Source organism: Coturnix japonica, chromosome 3 (genome assembly GCF_001577835.2).
Source record: "Coturnix japonica isolate 7356 chromosome 3, Coturnix japonica 2.1, whole genome shotgun sequence".
NCBI lineage: Eukaryota > Metazoa > Chordata > Aves > Galliformes > Phasianidae > Coturnix > Coturnix japonica.
This window is the reverse complement of record NC_029518.1, coordinates 78,801,887-78,821,923: the sequence shown is the minus strand read 5'-3', so window position 1 is coordinate 78,821,923 and position 20,037 is coordinate 78,801,887. Positions and strand designations below refer to the sequence as shown.

General features: G+C 37.1%; 1 protein-coding gene across 8 annotated transcripts in view; it reads right to left on the bottom strand.

The window, feature by feature from the left end:
• The window catches only part of KHDRBS2 (KH RNA binding domain containing, signal transduction associated 2), a 330,168-nt gene that overhangs the window by 49,762 nt on the left and 260,369 nt on the right, over positions 1 to 20,037 (bottom strand). For all 8 annotated transcript variants that reach the window (XR_004306588.1, XR_004306589.1, XR_004306590.1 and 5 more), the window contains 2 exons: positions 15,089 to 15,171; positions 26 to 84 (listed from right to left, as the gene is read on the bottom strand). Coding sequence is in view for 1 of the 8 variants with exons in the window: in XM_015859163.2 (XP_015714649.1) it covers positions 26 to 84; positions 15,089 to 15,171 (142 nt within the window). In the remaining 7 variants the exon portion in view is untranslated. The remainder of the gene's footprint in view (positions 1 to 25; positions 85 to 15,088; positions 15,172 to 20,037) is intronic.

Sequence of the window (20,037 nt, the reverse complement as noted above, 5' to 3'; positions counted from 1 at the left end):
TTGCTAAAAACAGAAGAGACCTTACCGTAGCTGTCATATGCCTCTTCACTTGTTCCGTGACCGTAGTCATAATATTCAGGCACACTGTAACAGACACAGATAGTCATGTTACTATTGTCATGGGTAACCAAACCAAAATGGAGTGTAAAAAATGAACGTTATTTTAATACCTGATAGCACAACCCTGTAAGTTTCAGGAATAACAACAGTTTTAAAAAATGTAAAGAGAAAGGTATTAGTGACAGTAATGGCTATAACAGATGACAACACATTTCTTATCTGTATCTTATCTATATCTGTTAAGCAGAAAAGATAATTGTCCCTAAATACGTAAATCTAGGAGACATGACAAAGTGTCAGAAATTCTATTTGCAAAAATAAAGTCTGAAAAATGTCTATTCACTTTATTATTTGCAACTGGTAAACTGCCAGAAAAGATGTAAATCTCATTTATCTGCAATTCCAAACATATATGCAATCAAATCAAATTCAGCATAGTTTTTTTGTTTGTTTGTTTTTATTTTTGTTTTTTTGTCTTCTCCCAAAACGGACTAAATTGTGTTATATGGAACCTGTAAACTACTTATCTTTACTGAGAGCACTAACAGGTTTTTCTCATGAAGAAGAAAGTGTATTTCTGCAGGTTGGCAAGAAAAGCCTGATTATCCACAGCCCTCATCCTTATGCACTCACTGACACACATGGAAAGTTTTACTCAGTACTAATAAAAAACATATTGAGAGGTTTAAGGAATAGAAAATCAGACTCAAAGATTCATAAAAACTTTCTGACAGCTTTTTGTTAATTAAAAATGTTCAAGCATGGTTATATTAGCATGTTAGCAAAAGATCTTGTACCATAGTTACACCATGATGATAAGTAACCCAAGCTAATACCTGAAGTGGGCACCTGGAAAATTTGATTTTAAGACATACTGAAATGGGAATGGGATTAATCACGCTTATAATAGCTTGACTGTTATTACAATTTATTCTTTGCATTCAGTATTTGGTACCTGCCACCAAATTCATGACCAGAAGACAGCTGTTATCAGACCTTGAAAGGAATCAGTTCCTGACCAGAAAACCTGCAGTGTCTATGTTATGATAATGTATTTTTTGTATCTGCAGGGAGCTAAACAGAAATATTTTCCTGTAGATAACTTTTTTGTTGTTGTCACTTCTGTACCTTTTTCCTTGGAGCCTCTGAGAAGAATTATTTCATAATGAATAATAGGATGCAGGCAGATCAATATTGCACTGTTTTTAACATTACTGCTCAGACAATCTCCCATACCAGAATATCATTTAAAAAAATATTAGTTTACACTTGAAAGAGAATCTTGGTTGACAGTGGAGTGTAAGTAAAAGTATTTCATAAATGTAATAGACATAAACAAGCAATCTGTAACAATTATTTTCTTAAACAAATGTTGACTTTGTTCAACAGCTACTTGTAATCAGATTTATAATTTCTTGAACTTAATCATTATTCATAACTATTCCTGGAATAATTTGGAGAGTGATTCAAGTGCTGTATTTCATTTGAGAGCACTGATTGCACGTATTAGATTACTGACATTCAAGATATTTTGATATGGGACGCATCACTCTCCGACTGTCTAGGTACAGCTCTCAGTCAGTTTTCAGCTACAGTATTGTAGGTTTTTTGAATGGTAAATGTAACTGAAATTGTTGTGCATTAATATACTAACTTAGCCAGCAGCTGTCTATGTGAGCACATAGTGTTCTTACATAAATATATCAGACTCAAAATTAATTCCCTAAAACTGAGAGTGGACTTACAAGCAGTGTGGATGAAAATGAAGTTAATATATTAAAGATTTTTCCCAATGTCATCTGAGCTCAAAATGAGCATAGTCACAGTAGAACATTACCTTCCAGGCAATGGGATTAATTCAGCTTACTTGTAAAGTAATTATATAAACATACTCAACTTTCTCTTGATGGAGTGTATGATATTTTAGATACATAAAGAATCATAGAATCATAGAATGGCTTGAGTTGGATAGGACCTCAAGGATTATAAAAGTCCAACCCTATCTGCCTAGGCAGGGATGTCAGCTGCTAGATCAAGTATTAGATCATATTGTCCTTAGCTCCATCCAGTCTGGCCTTAAACACCTCCAGGGATGGGACATCCACAACCTCTCTGGGCAAGCTGTTCCAGCACCTCATCACTCTCAGTAAAAACTTCCCTCTGACATCTAATCTATATCTATATTCCTTTCGTTTAGAACTGTTTCTCTTTGTCCTATTACTATTTGAAACACTGGAAGGCTGCGATGAGTTCTCCCTGCAGCCTTCTCTTTTCCAGGCTTCACAAGCCCAGTTCCTTCAGTTTTTCAGAGGAAAGGTGTTCCAGCAGTTGGATCATCTTCGTGGCCCTCCTCTGGACCCTCTCCAATAGCCCCACATCATTTCTGTGTTGGAAGACTCAGATTTGGATGCAGAACCCCAGGTGGGGCCTCATGAGGGTAGAGTAGATGGGGACATGACCTCCCTTGCCCTGCTGGCCTCTCCTCTTCCGATGGAACACAGGACACCATCAGACTTCCACGCTGCAAGCGCACACTGCTGGCTTATTTTAAGTTCTTCACTAACCAGTACCCCTAAGTCCTTCTCACCAGGGCTACTGTGAAGCAGTTCATCATCTTGTTTGTATACATATCTGGGATTGCCTCAGCCAAAGTCCAAAACCTTGCACAAGGAGAATACATCTTTTATTTCTTGAACACACTTCGCATTCTGTAGCATTTTTTTGCAATCATTCTAGTAGCAAGTTAAATAAAATTTACAGGACAACCAAGGGTGAACTGGCACTAGTGGTGCCAGAGATAAATCTCATCATATACACAGAACTCATGATCTTAGGCCTAAGAAAATGCTTGAAATGTTGATAACATACCACCTAGCTCTGGTAGAAAGCAGCATGAAAAATCTCATTTAAGCAATAGTATTTTGGAATGCTGTAGGCTTTTCTGGGTAGAGGAGGGTGTTGGAATAGAGAGCAGTATTACAGGAGGAGGAACCCAGAACACTCATCTTTTGGTAGTGGATATTAATATCTTATCTTGATATATTTTACAAAACAAAGTGACTGCATTCAAAGGTCAGCTCTAAACTGAGTGCATTTTGGATCCAGTCCTGCAACAGCAGACCTATTTTCGTTGGTCACTGAGTAGGGCCTACAGTGTTTGTATCACCATAACATCCAGCTAGAAGTTACACATGCAAGGGTAGGCAAACTTTGTTACATTATTGTTGTTGTATTACTATTATTTTTTTAATGAGAGAAATAATACAGAATCATACAAACAAGAAGAATATGAGATAAAATCCCACACAGTAATCATTTGGAACTTAAATAAACATTAAATACAAGCCATTAAAGTAAGAAACAAGCTGTATTGTAACAGCAGAAAGGAAGTGATTGGAGTGATATATTGAGTACTGCATTTTTTATGATCACGAACACAATCCTTAATATATTTCTGAAATGACATAACTCATAGCACAGTATCTAAGTTCTCCAACTTTATATCCTTGAATAATGCTTTTCATGGAATGAAGCCAAAATGGTATGTCAAATTCCTTGCACATATTAACACATATTAAGATAATGTTCTGAACAATAAATAGATAAATCTATTCCTTAGCAAGAAACAGACAATATCAAGTCACATTTTGTGAGCCAGAATGCTTTTTCATTAGCCTGCTTTATTTTAAAGCTTTCTGAATATTAACTATAATCAATTGCATGCATTTATTTGTAAACATTTTTCCTTTTTTTTTTTTTTAATAAAATGAACAATGAATGTTTATAAAAAGTAGATGATAGAAAGTGCCTCTCCAAATGAAAAATCTTTTTCTTGATTATTAACATACAGATAAACGTAATTCATTTACATTACACTCAGTTATGGAAGGAAACAATCAGCAAATGAATTCAGCATAAATAAACTTGTTTATATAATTTTAACATTCCCAGACTGTTCCTGGAAACTGTGATGCTCATGAATTCTAGAAACCTTTGGTTCTCTTGGCAGTGCTAATTAGAAACAAGACATCATTATCTGTCATTAGCATTCATTACTTTCAAGCAACATGAAGCGTAATTCACATAAGTACAAGCACCCACCTGAAAGTAGGATGCAATAGATTTTATAAAGCAAAAAAAAAAAAAAAGATCAATTCATAATAACTTCACAGATTTTATTCCTAAATTTTTAAAGCATCGCACTGTACTTTAACACTGGAACTCTGAAACATGGATCACTTGATGTGCGAAGACTTAGACTTTGGTAATCTATGTACCAGTTACTGAAGTGTTGATAAAATGAGACTAAAATCTCTTTAACTTCCTCAGATAGATGCTTTGAGGTCTTAGTCTCTTATTGTCTGTTCTGACTCGATATCACTTTTGTTAAGCAAACTGCAGTGCTTACAACATTAAATTTTGATAACTGATACAATTAGATTCTTACTTCCTATGCTAACAGGATCCTATCTAAAACTATTTTTTTTTTTTGTTTGTTTGTTTGTTTTCATGTAAGATTGCATTTGCAATGTTTCTATGCTTCTCCCACATACACTAAAGAGGCAGTCAGCAGGACTTAACACACAGTTGCCCATGAAAGAAGAGCTGTTCACACAAAGCAGCATGTTACTTCTTGGAAGACAGGTGAGAAAAGTTGCATTCACAGAGCAGACAGGAAGCTACATTAAGCCTGTAATATACATTTTCTTTTTTAACCTTATTGAAGATGAAAAATACATTCATGCTTCATGTGAACTGCAATATTTGCAACTTTTAAAAAACAGGATTTCATAATATTTTATAGTGGAAAAGTTTGCATAAATAAGTCATATTTCTAGGAATATGAGACTTACTGGAAAATCTCTGTATAATTAAGCATTACATTTATAGGAAAGATAAGAAATATTTAGAATAAATGGATTTCTTATACAACTGAGCCTTAAACCATATGGTACTTTACAAAGTAGATTCTTGGAACTAATGGAGTTATTTGGTGAAAAATGTAGTGTAAAAAATCTCCCATTTTCTGAAAGCTAAATTTTGACAGTATTTGTATTTTTAACAGAGAAGAATTCATTTATTACAGTACTCCCAGGCTTATTCTATTGTTCATCATTTTGTGTAAAGTTGACCTAAGTCTTGTTTGCTTCCAGTGTTTTCCTATTTCAGTTCATATATTACTGCAACTCTGAATTAAAAAATAGAGAATTAAGCCAGAAGAGTTATAAAGGATAAGGGCAGGGAGCCTTCCAGAATGCAAGATTAGTGATAGGACCAAAGGGAATGGTTTCAAGCTACGGCAGGGGAGATTCAGGCTGGACATTAGGAGATATTACTTCTCAGAAAGGGTGGTCAGGCACTGGAATGGATTGCCCAGGGAGGTGGTGGAGTCACCGACCCTGGGGGTGTTCAAGGAAAGACTGGATGCTGTGTTGAGGGACATGGTTTAGTGTAAGCTATTAGTAATAGGTGAATGGTTGGACTGGATGATCTTTTAGGTCTTTTCCAACCTTCGTGATTCTATGATTCTAAGATGACTTTGGTTTCTGAACTATTTGTCAAGTTTGAAACAGAAACTAATCCACCACTTATTTGCTACAAACACATGGACACATGGGGATTTCTATTCAAATAGAATCACAGAATTGTAGAATCATTAAGGTTAGAAAGACCACTAAGATCATCTAATCCAACTATCAATCCACCACCATGCCCACCAACCACGTCTCTCAGTGCTACACCTACACGGTTCTTGAACATCTCTTGGGACAGTCACTCTACCGCTTTCCTGGGCAGCCTGATCCTACACTACCCTCTCTAAGAAGAAATGTAACATCCAACTTGAACCTCCCTCAGCAAAACTTTAAGTCATTACCTCTCATCCTATCACAGTTACATGGGAGAAGAGTCTGATGCCGACTCCACTACAATCTCCTTTCAGGGAGTTGTAGAGACCTATAAGGTCTCCCCTGAGCCTCCCATTTTCCAGACTAAATGATCCCAGTTCCCTCAGCTGCCCCTCATAAGACTTGTGCTCCAGACCCTTCACAGCTTTGTTGTTATTCTTTGGACATGCTTCAGGGCCTCCAGGTCTTTCTTGTAGATGGGGGACCAAAATGCAGCACTCAAAGTGTGAGCTCACCAGCACTGAATAGAAAGGTATGGTCACCTCCCTGGTCCTGCTGACTGCACTATGTCTGATATAAGCCAGAATGCCACTGGCTTTCTTGGTGATCTGGGCATGCTGCTGGTTCATGATCAGCTGTTTTCAAATAACACCCCCCAGATTCTTTTTCTCTGTGCAGCTTTCTGGCCCCACTGCTTCAAGCCTGTGCTGATGCATGGGGTTGTTGTGACCAAAGTGAAGGACCTGTCACTTGGTCTTGTTGAAGCTCATACAATTGGCCTCAGTCAATTAATTCAGCCTATCCAGATCTCTCTGTAGGGCCTTCCTACCCTCAGGCAGATCAACACTTCCTTCCAACATGGTGTCATCTGCAAACTTACTCAAGGTGTACTCAATCTCTGTGTCCAGATCATCAATAAATATATTAAAGAGGGCCAACCCCAATAGGTGAGGAACACCACTAGTGACCAGACACCAGCTAGATTTAAATCCATTCACCACCACCTTCTGGGACCAGCCCTCCAGGCAGTTTTTTACCCAGCACAGAATACACCTATCCAAGCAATGGGCTGCTAGTTTCTGCAGAAGAATGCTGTGGGAGACACAGTCAAAAGCTTTACTAATGTCTAGGTAGATTAAATCCACAGACTTTCCCTCATCAATGTGGGTCAGCAGGTCATGAAAATAAATGAAGATGGTCAAACATGCCTCCCATTGCCTTAGCATAGCTTCAAGGAGGATCTGTTCCATGATCCTCCCCAGTACAGAGGTGAGACTGACAGGTGAGTAGTTCCCAGTTCCCATTCCTCCTTTTTACTTTTCTTAAAAATGGATGTGATGGTGCCTTTTTTCCAGTCACCGGTTACTGCTGAGTATTACCAAATGTAACATAAAACATCTGCAGACACAGTATTTGCAAAGGGAATGATACAGAATTTTAGGAATCTTACCCAGTTTTAGAGGAGAAACTTTACTTTAGAGCAACTAAATTTCCATTTTGCTCATTGAATCAAGTAAATGAGAAGTGGCATTTGAAAACAGTTTCTGATGATAAATGCTGTAAGTGGATTGCAGTGAAGATACATTAAATGTCATATTCTAGGCTTCATAGCTTAATTTATTTGAACAAGTTGGAAATAAAATACAGGGAGATCTTTATTTATAAACAGGTGGATATAATCACAAAACTAAAATGAAATACGATGAAGTATAAATACATTGCATTCTGGTTAAAAAGATAGAGAAAACAAGTAGTGAAAATAATAAAGAACATCACATTTTACACAGAACCAATGTAACCACTCTACCTTATTAGCATTTGAATTATATTTATGGGTCTCTACACTATAAAGGAATACTTTGATAGTCAGGGAGAAATGATTAAATATCCAATCAAGATTTATGCATGTGATGCTAAATAAATTATTCACAGTCCTATCTAAACATCACTTTAAAATAAGGGCAAAAATGTTTCTATTAGCTGTGGATATTTTCCTACAGTACTAATCTCAAGGAACTTTTTACAGTATAGGTTGTCAGAGAAATTGGAACTGGTTGATTGAATATGTTTATATGATCATTGATTTAAGTATTTATTAAAAATTATTCTATCTATCTTCAAAGAAGATAGCTGACATCTCTTTGCATTTTCCTACTGACAACTACCACAACACCAAGCTGACAACTAATAAAACTCTTCAGTAAGACATTATCGGCATATGCAAATATCACTGTGAATTTCTCAAGTTTGTCTGAAGACTCTTCCATATTTACTTCAATTACTTTGATAGTCAATGAAAGAACCAAGATCTTACTTTTATCCTGAACCTGCAGATTTTCCATATTTTGACAGAAACCCTTCCAGAGCTCTATAGCTGGGGATTCATTTGGGGGGAACAGAGATATTTGGAAACCACAGGCACAGAACACTGAACTACACTGCATCTACAAGGGATAGGTACAAAAACAACAGTGCCATTGGAAAGAGATGATCAGTCTGGAGGCTATGGCTATCTGTTCCACACATCCAGAGCACATGTAAAAATCCTTTTCCTTATATAAAGTCCAAATCTGCCCTCTTTTACTTTGAAAACATTTCCCCATGTCATGACACAACAGATCGTGCTAAAGCATCTGTCTCCTTCCATTTTGTAGCCCCCTTTTCATGTTGAAAGGCCACTATCAGGCCTTTTTATTACTTACTACAATTAAATACAGGATGCAAAACACATGGAAGTCAGCATCCTATGAACAAATTCATTATGTATTCAGTGTTTGAAACCTCAGATTTAACTTAATTGTTCATAGAAGTATTTCCATCAGTGGTACAAGCCAAGCAAATCAACCTGGAGTTTGAAAATTGGGTACTTTATAGTTAACAAAATATCTTCCTAAGTCCAATTAGATTAACCTGTGTTGTTATCTTGAAATCTAGAAATGAGCTCAGGATGTCATCTAGATCATTAAATCTGCCTCTAAGCAGAAAACTTTATTTATATAATTTACTGAAACTTGTCTAATCTGGTTTTAAAAGGAACAATGAGGGATATTCCCAAGAACTGTTTTACTATTATATTTTCTCCCTAATGTTTATCCTAAATTGTTACTGTATTTTTTGCTGGGAACTTGATAGTATCCATGAAATAAACTCGTAAGCCAAGCATAATTATGTATGGCTGGTTTTAGAATTATACTTGTTTGAAAGTGTTATTTTGCCTGCAGCACAGTACTTTTGAAGAAGACATCTTTGGAATTAGATATACATATGAAGTATTGATATCTTGTGGTCAATCAAGGGTAAACAGGATGATTTAGAGCTCAGGTAAATACACTCTGCTGATGTAAATAATTCCTGGAGATTTAGCTGGATAAAATGCTTTTTGCTTTACTTCCTAAATCATTTACAGTGTGTCTCAGACTGAAATCTTAAACCACATAAGTGACATGGGCTGAACTGTGATCCATGTTATATATCTGCCTATCAGGTCAAGGAATATCAGATCCCTACTAGCAACCCACACTGCAGAAAAGGGAACTATAAATATAAGCTGTAGAGTAGATTGCACAAATTTAATAATAGAAATAATAATACCCAAGAAAATAAAGTTTCTTTTCAAAGTCAATAACTTGTATATTCAGCCCCAGTGGCTGAATGTGCTCTTGCAGTTTTCAGTAAGTCTATGTCATTATAAGAATGAGAATCAGAATTGCAGAGCCTGCTACAGGTTGAACTGATAGGCATTGCTATGAATATTCAGTCACTGAGATACTGCTTTATTGGTACGGTGATTGCAACTATCTGACATATCAGCAAAACAGAGTTGGCAGCATATATGACCTAAAACATCTTTTTTTTTTTAATTATATTTTTGTTATTAGCATTGAGAAACAGAAGTCCACATGACAGAGCTGTTATAGGGATCAACCACAGATAACTATATCTTTTGAGTTAGATAAAATTCAGTTAGAGGAAAGTTATGTCTTCCTATTTGAAATTGCATGATAGATACTTTTCCTCTCTTCTTCTTTAATCCTTTGTAAATTTGTACTGGAATTTATCTAACAATGTGTATAAGTCTACAGATCAAGTAAAAAAATTAGAATTGATTTCAGACATATTAATGACATTTTAAGACTTAAGTTTTAAGACTTAAGAGTCTGTAATATCATAAACAGCATTTCCGCATCAGTTTGTTTTTTTTTGGTTTTTTTTTTTTTTTTTTTTGTGAAGTTGACAGGTCAAAACCAAGTCATAGCCCCAGAATGATCTGTATGCCAGCATGGAATGCGTGTCTAGAAGATCACTGCCTATATTATTACATTAACAGTAAATATTTTGCCAAGAATTGCTTCAGTGCCTTAAAACTGGGGTGCTATCATCAGTGAGGCTGGGTCCAGGCAGGTAAGAGAAGTACCCCTTATATATGTCATCTTGCAGTGTACAACATTGATGAGATATGTCATGAGAAATCCTGTGTAACTGTGGGGATGGCTTCTAAGTCAGCAACGGTTTGCACTATTTCTGTCTGTCTTTCAACACTGAATTACTTATCCTACTCCTTAATATGTTACAGGTTTTCTGATTTTTTTGCAAGTGTATTTAAAGCTTAGGATGGAAGTTACAGACTCTTCTTTCTTTATACAGTACTCACACAGCAACTCATTTTACACCTGAACTATAATTTTAAACAAAAGCCAGATGGAACAAAAGTCAGAAAAGCAAGCCAATCAACCAGACCAGGAAGCCATAGCCAATATACTAACTACTTGGTCACTAAAAAAAAAGAAAAGGACTGTCTGAAGTCTGAGTGTTCAACCCACAATATGTGGAGAAGGGAAATGATATCAAATGCAAATTTTAAGCTTCAGAGGACAACTGCTAATTCCTTTTTCTTTTCCCTTACAGGCAACCGTATAGTTGGACAGATGATGTACATGTGGGTTAAATAAAATACAACCTTTTTGGTTCATCTTCTGACTGGCCAGGCAGTTCCAGACTTCCTATCTATCTCTTTTAGCTGTGAGACATGGTACCTATGAAACAATTTTGAAGGTGCTAATAGAGACACAAATGTCAGTGGAGATGTGTTATCAGAAGGTGGATCTGATTCACCAGCTACTGATTCACTTCTGCAAAATCATTCTGGCACTGGCTGTGAAGTTTGGACACATTTTGCGTACAGTACAGTCTGATCCCCTATCAGACTTTAATCAAAGAGGTAGATCTTGAATATCTTCTTACAAAACATTTAATCCTTTTCTCCTGGTGATCTATTGTTCGTAGCCTGTGAATCATGGACAGTGGTGTTGGCTTGACAGACTTCTAAGTTTCTGTTTTATGAGTTTGCTTTTAGACCTATAAAAATTGTAATTCTATCCCTAATTATTTATTTATTTATTTATTTATTTATTGTGGGAGTAAAAAAGGACTGTTGCCATCGTACGTTCCTACAAGGTTTGAAGGTAAGGCATCATTGAGGATATCAGTGTGCTAATGCTGCTAGTAAGTATGAAAAAGTGAGGAAGCAGCATATTTTTAGAAGCCTGCAGAAGAACATCAATTACCTTAGCAATGAATATTGGGCCGGTGATGGTCAAAGTCAAGCCGTCTCACTGGTGAGAACTGAGTCTAGCTAAAACCTGTTCAGTAAAGGTACATACCAAAACTCTGTCGGACAGACAATATAATTTTTACAAGTTTCCATGTATTAAGCGCAGGGCAAGGGCAAATTTATTTGGATATTACCCAGTTGCAAAGATGAGGCACTGTTGTTTGAGAACAACAAGCTAACTATTTCCTTTACCTATCATCTGCTCCTCACTATTGACATGGGTGAACAGGCAAAACAGGGATGGTCATCATACTCAGAAAGAGATTCTACATGTCTAAGATTCATATTTTCAACTAAAGTAGTTATACCAGAAGTTTAGAAGCTTCGAGTGGGTCTTACTACTGAAATCCATCTCAAACTGGATGGAAAGGAAGGGAAAAAGATGTTCTAATTCTAACTAACTCAAACTACTGTAAAACATTGCCTATGCAAAACGTATCAAATCTAATGTCCTTCCCTGCCCACTCAAATGGTTGTTTCCATGTTCTCTTTGGTGGCAGATAATACTTTCATTCCAATTACCTTCAGGTCTGTATCTTCGCATCAGTATAAATATAGTTTTAAAAATAGCAAGGCTTCTAAATGTCCTTGCTAAAGCTGTAGTCTTCTATGGAACTTTAAATAATGATCATAAACATATTTCGGAAGCCATTATGGGACAGAAAGATGAGGAGGAAAAAAAAGTGGTTTCAGAAATATAGTGTCTGTTATTTAAAACAAGACAGTCCTCATGCAATGTATGCCACTGAAATAACTGTATTTCTTATGACCCATACTTCTTTTGCCCTCAGACATAACAAGGGACAAGTGACACTTACCATAGCTATGATCCTGGTTTTTTCTTCAAGTCACTTTTGTGTCCATTTCAAGGGTCTCTTGTGGTGTATTTTAGCTCATTCAGCCATGCAGACTTATTGTGGGTTTCACTCCAGTCTGATACCAAGATTCTACCATAGTCACTTCCACAATGATCTCATACCCCTATTATCAGTCTATTATTATCAGACTACTGTTATGAGGGACAGAACACTCTGGAAGAGTGGCAGTTCATTAGAGAAGAACCTACACAAAACCTATTGCTGGGTGTGCAACTTTATTTCTGACATTCAGTACAAATCACCAGATAACTACACAAAAGAACAATGTTTATGCCGACTTGCATATGGACAGTCTGGGTGCTGAGTGTTTTAGGTGCTACTGCTACATGATTCTGTCTAACAGCACAGTGGTGTATGCTGACATCATGATCATTTTTTTCTGCTCTTGGAAAAACCTAGTTTATAAAAAGTCTAAATCATGTCTCTTGGGCGATGAAAGACTGTGGGCCCTCAAAAGAAGTATATGTATGTGTGGGCAGATAGCCTCTGGTGAGAAAATCTGAACTGGACATAAAGCATGGGTTATGGCCATAGCAGTAGCAGGCTATCCAAACAGTATTTTCACTCAGTGCATTGAGAGTGCAGGGCAAGAAGTTACCATTCACTCTGCTCTAAATCACTGTGAATTCTTCCTGTGTTCATTTCTTCGCAGTGACACATTCTTTAGTTTGAAGTGTCAACCAGAGTAAGGTTTGGTCAATGCGCTTGGTGAGGCTGATAATCAGAGCAGAGTTTGGACCTACTCTAAGCATTTCCATATTGATTCCTTAATGACTCATAAAAAACAAGGGGAAACTCTGTCCTTAGCGGGAGCAGGAATCTTGGGAGTTCTGCATGAAACCACTGATTTCAATTATTTTTCATCTCATGCTTCAGAATTTCAATCAATTCCTGCAGAGGGCAGTAATGATTTTTTTTCTCTGAGCACATATTTTCTACAAGATTTTCTTGTTTCTCTGGGAAATCACACAGTGGATGAGACGAATACGTACTCTGAAGTGGTACAAAGTATCGTTCTTGTTAGGTGTATGCATGATTTGTGTTGCTCCTATAATCAGATTTATTAAAAACGTGATCTGAGATTGGGGGAAAACCTTTTCAGTATTTAAAGCAAAATAAATATTTTTGTTACACTATTCATGTATACAATTATACTAGTTCAGCTCTTTATGGAGGTATTTCTGTAAGGGGGGACGAATGACCAGCAAGGTACAGAAATCTAAACTGTGTATCTAATGGTCCATTTGTTCTTTAAATCTTTGAAATCTGAGTAGTGTGTTATTCCCCAGGTACACTCATTGAAATCAGAGGACTTCATAAGGCCTTCAGTGACACTCAACATGGATGAATATGACTGTGTATTGTGCCACATATTACAAAACGAAAATTTGTATTTGACGTTTTGTAATAGAGTAGGTATCTTGGTTCTAGCTCACATTAGTAGTGAACATATCTGACTATTTTATACCATAGCTATTTAATTGACCAAATTACTTGACTCTGTAAATTTTCTTTTTTTTGAGTCAAATTATCACAGTAAGTTCTATCTTGTAACAAACCGCTAATAATGATGTATTTGTAAGTTTTCTGCATGGAATACCATTTTCCAAAGAAATTACAGGTTAACACAGGTGATGAAAAAGCAATATAACCTGAGAGAGAATTCCAACTAATCATTGCTTTTTAAACTAGAAGCAATATTTGCTGCGACACTATCATAGCAAAAGACAGGCTGAATTCTTTTGAAGTAATTGGAGTACATCTGACAACAAGAATATCTACCTACTCAATGACATGACAGGCGCAGCTAGTAATGCATAATTACTTAAAAGTATGTTGTCATAGTATCATTGAAGGTGTTCACATTCAGGTGCGACAAGTACTTTTAAACATTCTTCACTGCCTGTAAAAATACTTACAAAGTTTTTTCTGTCATCTCAAATGCCATTCTATACAGCAGCTTTAGAGTGGAACTTAATTCTTACAGGTATTTTCATCAGCAAAATGTTCAATGGGAAACATGGCCAAGAAAAATAGTGTGTAGAACTCTCCATATAACAATCACTTTCTCATCCAGTGAGATACAAATGAACTCAAAAAAAATAGATTTTCCTTTTTCATTGGCCTTTCCACAATCTAACATGCATTCTTAGTAACCAATAAGTGTATTTTCTGAATAACTAACTGGTTGAAACACTATTTTATCCGTCACCTTAAGTGGGGAAAGAATGTCATTCATATTTGATAAACACAGGCTAATTGCGTGTGTGGTGTATGTGCACCTAAAAAGTGATCACATATACTGCCTCTTTTTAGTGATATAAATCGTAAGTGTTGTGAACATGATTCTTCCATTATCTCAGAGGGTAAGGACATAAAATAAGATTTCTAAACTTCTCTGCCTTTATCAGCTGCTGAGAAAGTTAATGGCTGGGAGCAGATAGCTTTAGCATTACTTCAGGCACACAATTCCATTTTATGGTTTACCTCAATATAATTTTCAAAAAAAAATTCTTTCTTGCTTTGCCAAAAATCTTGTAAAAGTTTTAAATATGAGATGCCCTTTACAACTTTGCACTACTCAAAAAATAGAACAAAATGCAGCAACAAAAACAGTATGACACCAGGTAGTAAAACAGTGTAATCACTTGCTTTTTAAAAACAAAAGCAAAATAAAAAAACCTCTTAAACTGCAACATTTAAAAAAGTCAAGCTGTATGCATTTCTACTTCATCTGAATTATTGTACATATTAATTCTGAACAGTATTATTACTATTTGATAGTTACTTAAAGTAGTATGAGCTACTGAAGAATTTAATGTGGAAAAATAAACCAGGACATTTACATAAAAAACTAAGAGGAAAGATGTGTCTCCATTTTTAAAAATAATGAAAAAAGTATGAATGCTTACCTTTGTGTTTGGGTGGCATAACTGTTATCATATGTCTCATAGCTTGGATCATCATATTCACCCCCATATCCATCATCATATCCCTAAGAAAAAACAAAACACCAAACCTTAGAAGAGTGTAAAATCAAAGAATATTATCAAGCTATAAGAGTAACCTGCATCAGCATATACACGCTGTATTTGTCCAATATTATGTAGAACATGCAGCTTCCTGACAATAATTGTAAATTGTGAAGAATAACTTAACATGGTGCAAGCGTAAAGAAACCAATTACTCATCTAAGAATTAAGTTTATTCATTGACAAACTGTAGTGTATTGTCCAAGCCATATGCTTCAACAGGATCTGTTTAGTCTGCTGATGAATGACAATGAAAACAATCAGTTTCCAGCAATTTGTTATATAAATGGTTGCATAAATACCTATAGGTGAAATGAACAAGTGGCAGGACAAATATACTGACCGTACAATACAAAAACAGAAGAAAAAGGAGACATTCTAGAGAATGATTTTTTTTATTTCCTTGAGTCTATGCTCATTCAACATCAGGACAACAGAGTAGTCAAGCAATTATACATGGAAACACTTCTATACAAATTTTGTGAACTGATACTTTCTGTTAATTGGAAAATTTTCCCCTTATGTCAAGTGTGGAAGGAATTAGGAGGCTTAAGAATCTATGACTAAATGCTAATTATAGCAGAAGACTATCAGTTGTTTTTTTTTTTAACAAACTACCCAAAAGTTTAGATAGGTTGAGGTAGAAAGGACAACAGTGGGTAACTGCAAAATAATAGCAGCCCAGTAAACATCCACTCCAGCATACTATCATAACCACAAAAGTACAGTGTTAGTTTGATACTTCATTAGTTCTGCTAATTAAGGGGAACTTATAAACAGGAGGAAGATCATGTTTTTACATGCATAGATAGCGTTAGGACAAAGGGAAATGGCTTTTATCTAAAAGAGAGGAGATTTAGTTTAGATTTTATGAGGAAATGCTTTACTCAGAGGGTGGCAAGGCACAGGCGCAGGTTGCCCAGAGAAGCTGCAGATGCTCCATCTCTGGAGGCAATCAAGGCCAGGTTTTGGAAGGGGCCCCGAATAGACTGATGTAGTGGATGGCATCTTTGCCCAATGCAGCAGAGTTGGAACTGCTTTGGTTTTAAGATCCCTTCCAACCCATGACATTCTATGTCTCTACAACTGAGCTGCATTAGAACTTCCATTAGAGAAAATGTGATGGGACTGCAGATGATAATTCCATCTCTAAGACATTCACATCAGCATGCAGTAAGTAAAAGGTTTGGTGTGGAGTGTGGCCCAAGAATAGCTGGCTGAAGAAGGGAATGGTAATGCAAGACCAGAGAATGGAACGAGGTACAGGTGAGGTAGCCTTCTTGTAGTCGATAATGAGAACTGTCCCTAGCCATGTAGGCTGGATAAGGCTGTAATTATGCCTTAGTCACTTCACTAACCTTGCCTAGCCCTAAAAACCTGTGGCCAAGTGCTCAAGATGCCAAGGGTCTGAGCTATGACTGGAAGTTGTCAAGGAAAAGTGCTGCCTTTGGCAAAAACATGGAGACCATAATACCATGTGATGATTAACATATAAACAATCCCTCATGTTTTTGGGAACTGAAAATGAGGTCTTAAGGAACCAAATAAATAAATACCAAATAAATAGCAGTTTCTTTGCTTTTCTGCAGAGTCATGTGTTTTATATACTCATGATTATTTTAGTTTGCATACCTTGTAAATGTTTGCCCCCCTCCCCCTGCCCCCTTTCTTAACATGGCAATTCACATGTAAAAGGGGTATAAAGTCAGGATGCTGGAGGACAGCTTTTGGAGCTCCCCTCAGCTGGCCTGAGAACCACCAGCTTGCAAAACCGCCCCTCAGACCCCAAAACATGATGCACACATTTATGATGCAGGTCATATAACCTTTCCTACCCTAATTTACCTTCCTCAGAATTTGTATAACCTTACCCAATCTAATTTACCCTTACCTACCCTAATTTATCTTCCTCTCCCCCCACCCACAAATACTGATTAGTCATAGGCTAATACATTGTTTGCTTAGAATACATGTGATTATAGATCATATGTGCAACAGCTTGCTCAGAATTCATTTAATAAATTGTTCAGGAACACCTAAAACTGTATTAGTGAAGTACACCACAGTCACTGTCTTCTTGCTGGGTGAATCAAACCAGCAAATGGGGTGAGACAGCAGGGAGATCGGGGAACAACCTCTCCCAGAATCTGAACTCCACACAAGCCTCATTATCTTCTATTTCAGAGGAAGTGCACCATCTTTTTTGGCCGTAATTAGTATAAATTAATACTAAAACATAGTCAAACACATACTCCTGCAGGCTACAGTGGTATACTGAATACTACATGACTAAATATACAGTCATGCTTCTGGGGACAGGCTGAGAGCAACAATGAACCATCCAAAATAGATATTACTGACATTGACTACTGTACTTCTGAATAGGATCCAGCCACTGTAAAGATGAGAATGATGCAAGTTCCTATATAAAGTGGAATAATAGCTAGAGGACAGACATTTCAGCATGCTTACCCTACACATAAAAGAAAAGGCAAGAATTACAAATTAGCTCTCTCAGTGCCTTGATGCCTGAGGAAGATCAACTTTCAGCACCAGTAGGGCAGAGAACTATTGTAACAGATTTTAACAGCTTCCTGAAGGGCTCAGCAGGTCAATATAGTGCAAATGTTTCAAGTGGAATGGTTGAAAAACAAGGAAATTGTAAAAAGCATGTTTTTTTTTTAATATATTTTCCAGATAACATTGTATTATTTGTGTAATTCTGTAAGACAATTAACTTGTAATACTACGGGAGAACTATTTACATAAGGTACATACTGTCATTTGTTTCAGTTTAATATGCTGCACCATACCCAGAAACCCTTGTTCTATGTAGCCTTAGGCATCTAGAACTAAGATGCGGAACAGCTTTTTTCACTTCCCTAAAGTGTCTCAAACTAGCTGAGCATTTTTCTTGTGTTTAACCTTCAACTTCCTAGCACTTTCAGATTTAATGTTTGAAAGGATTTCTTTCATACATATTTTGAGAAATGAGACACCCAGATCCCATCTTTCAGCAACTGGGATTTCCTCTGGTCTTACAACAGTACATCTTGAAAAGGAGAGAAAGGAAAAGAAATATATGTATAATCATAGAATAGATTTGTAAAATTGTTTGAGTTGGAAGGGACACTTAAAGGTCATCTGGTCCAAATTCTCTGCAATGAACAGGGACATCTGCAGCTAGATCAGATTGCTTAAAGCCCCATCCTGCCTGATTTTGCATACTTCCTAGGATGGAGCATACACTACCTCACTGGGCAACCTATAATAGGACTCCAATACCCTTCTTTTCCTTATATCCAGTCTAAATTTTGCCTCTTTTAGCTTGAAAACACTTCCCCTTGTCCTATCACAACAGACCTTGTCCTCCTCAGTCTCCTTTGTTATAGCCCCCCTTTAGATACTGAAAGGCCAGTATCAGGTCTCCCCAGAGCCTTCTCTTTGCTAGGATGAACAACCTCAGACTCTCAGCCTGTCTTCACAGCGGAGATGTCCCATCCCTTGGATCATTTTTGTGGCCCTCTTCTGGATGCACTTCAACAGGTCCATGTCTCTCCTGTACTTAGGGGCGCCACATCCAGACACAGCACTCCAGATGAGGTTTCACCAGTGCAGAGTAGAGGAGAAGGATCTCTATCTGCTGGTCACCGTTCTTTTGATGCAGCCCAGGATACAATTGGCTTTCTGGGCTGTGATGGAACATTGCTGGCTCACACACAGTTTGCCATCCACTAGCACCTTTTCCGCAAGGCTGTGTTCAATCATTTCATCTCCCAGCTTGTATTGTCAGTGGAGGTTTCCACAACCTAGGTGGAAATCTTATTTCATTGAACCTCATGAGTTTTACCACGGCCCATAGCTCAAGCCTAAGTCCCTCTGGATGACATCCTGTCCCTTGGACATTTTGACTCCACCACACAGCTTGGTGTCATCCACAAACATGCTGAGGGTGCATTTGATCCAACAGTCAATATAATTGACAAAGATACTAAGAAACACTGGTCCCATGTTACACGGTGCCGTGCGTCCTGTTCGTGCCCGGGTATCCGCGGCTGGACCAGATGCCAACACAACAAGGGAGTGCGTGGCAAAAGGCATTTTATTAAAACAAACAAACCCTTATATAACTTTTGGTATAGAACATGCTAGAAAGTGGGTGGGGCTAATCCCGCCCATCATGAATATTAACTGAGGAGGGACCTGTCCCGTCACATCCCGTGACCCCACCTACCGCCTAATACACTACAGTCCCAACACTGATCCTTGTGGAATGCCACTAGTCACCAATCTCCATCTGGACACTGAGCCATTGACCACCACTCTCTGGGTATGATCTCACAGCCACTTCTTTGTCCAATAAACAGTCCACCCATCAAATACATATTTTTCCAATTTGGAAAGAATGATATTATGGGGGACTGTACCGAAGACCTTACTGAATTCCAGACAGATGACATTTGTGGCTCTTCCCTTGTCCACTGATGCAGCTACATCATCACTAGGTTGGTTAGGTAGGAGTTGTCCTTGTTGGAACTGCAGTGGGGCTAATGATATTTACTAACACAAATGGATTTGAGGATTTTCAGTATAGTCCAGAACTAAAAAAGTAATATAAAAAAGTGAAAATGCTGAAGAAATTTAAAATATATATTTAGTCCAAGAAATAACTAACTATTAAATATGAATATTTAAGTGCTTACCATTCCTCCCCCACAAAGTAAAGACAAGAAAATCTCTTAGAAGGCTCAGAATACTGCATTAAATTAGCATTGGGAACACTCACTTCAGGAGTAAATATGCAGTTCTATAATTCAGAAGATGATAGT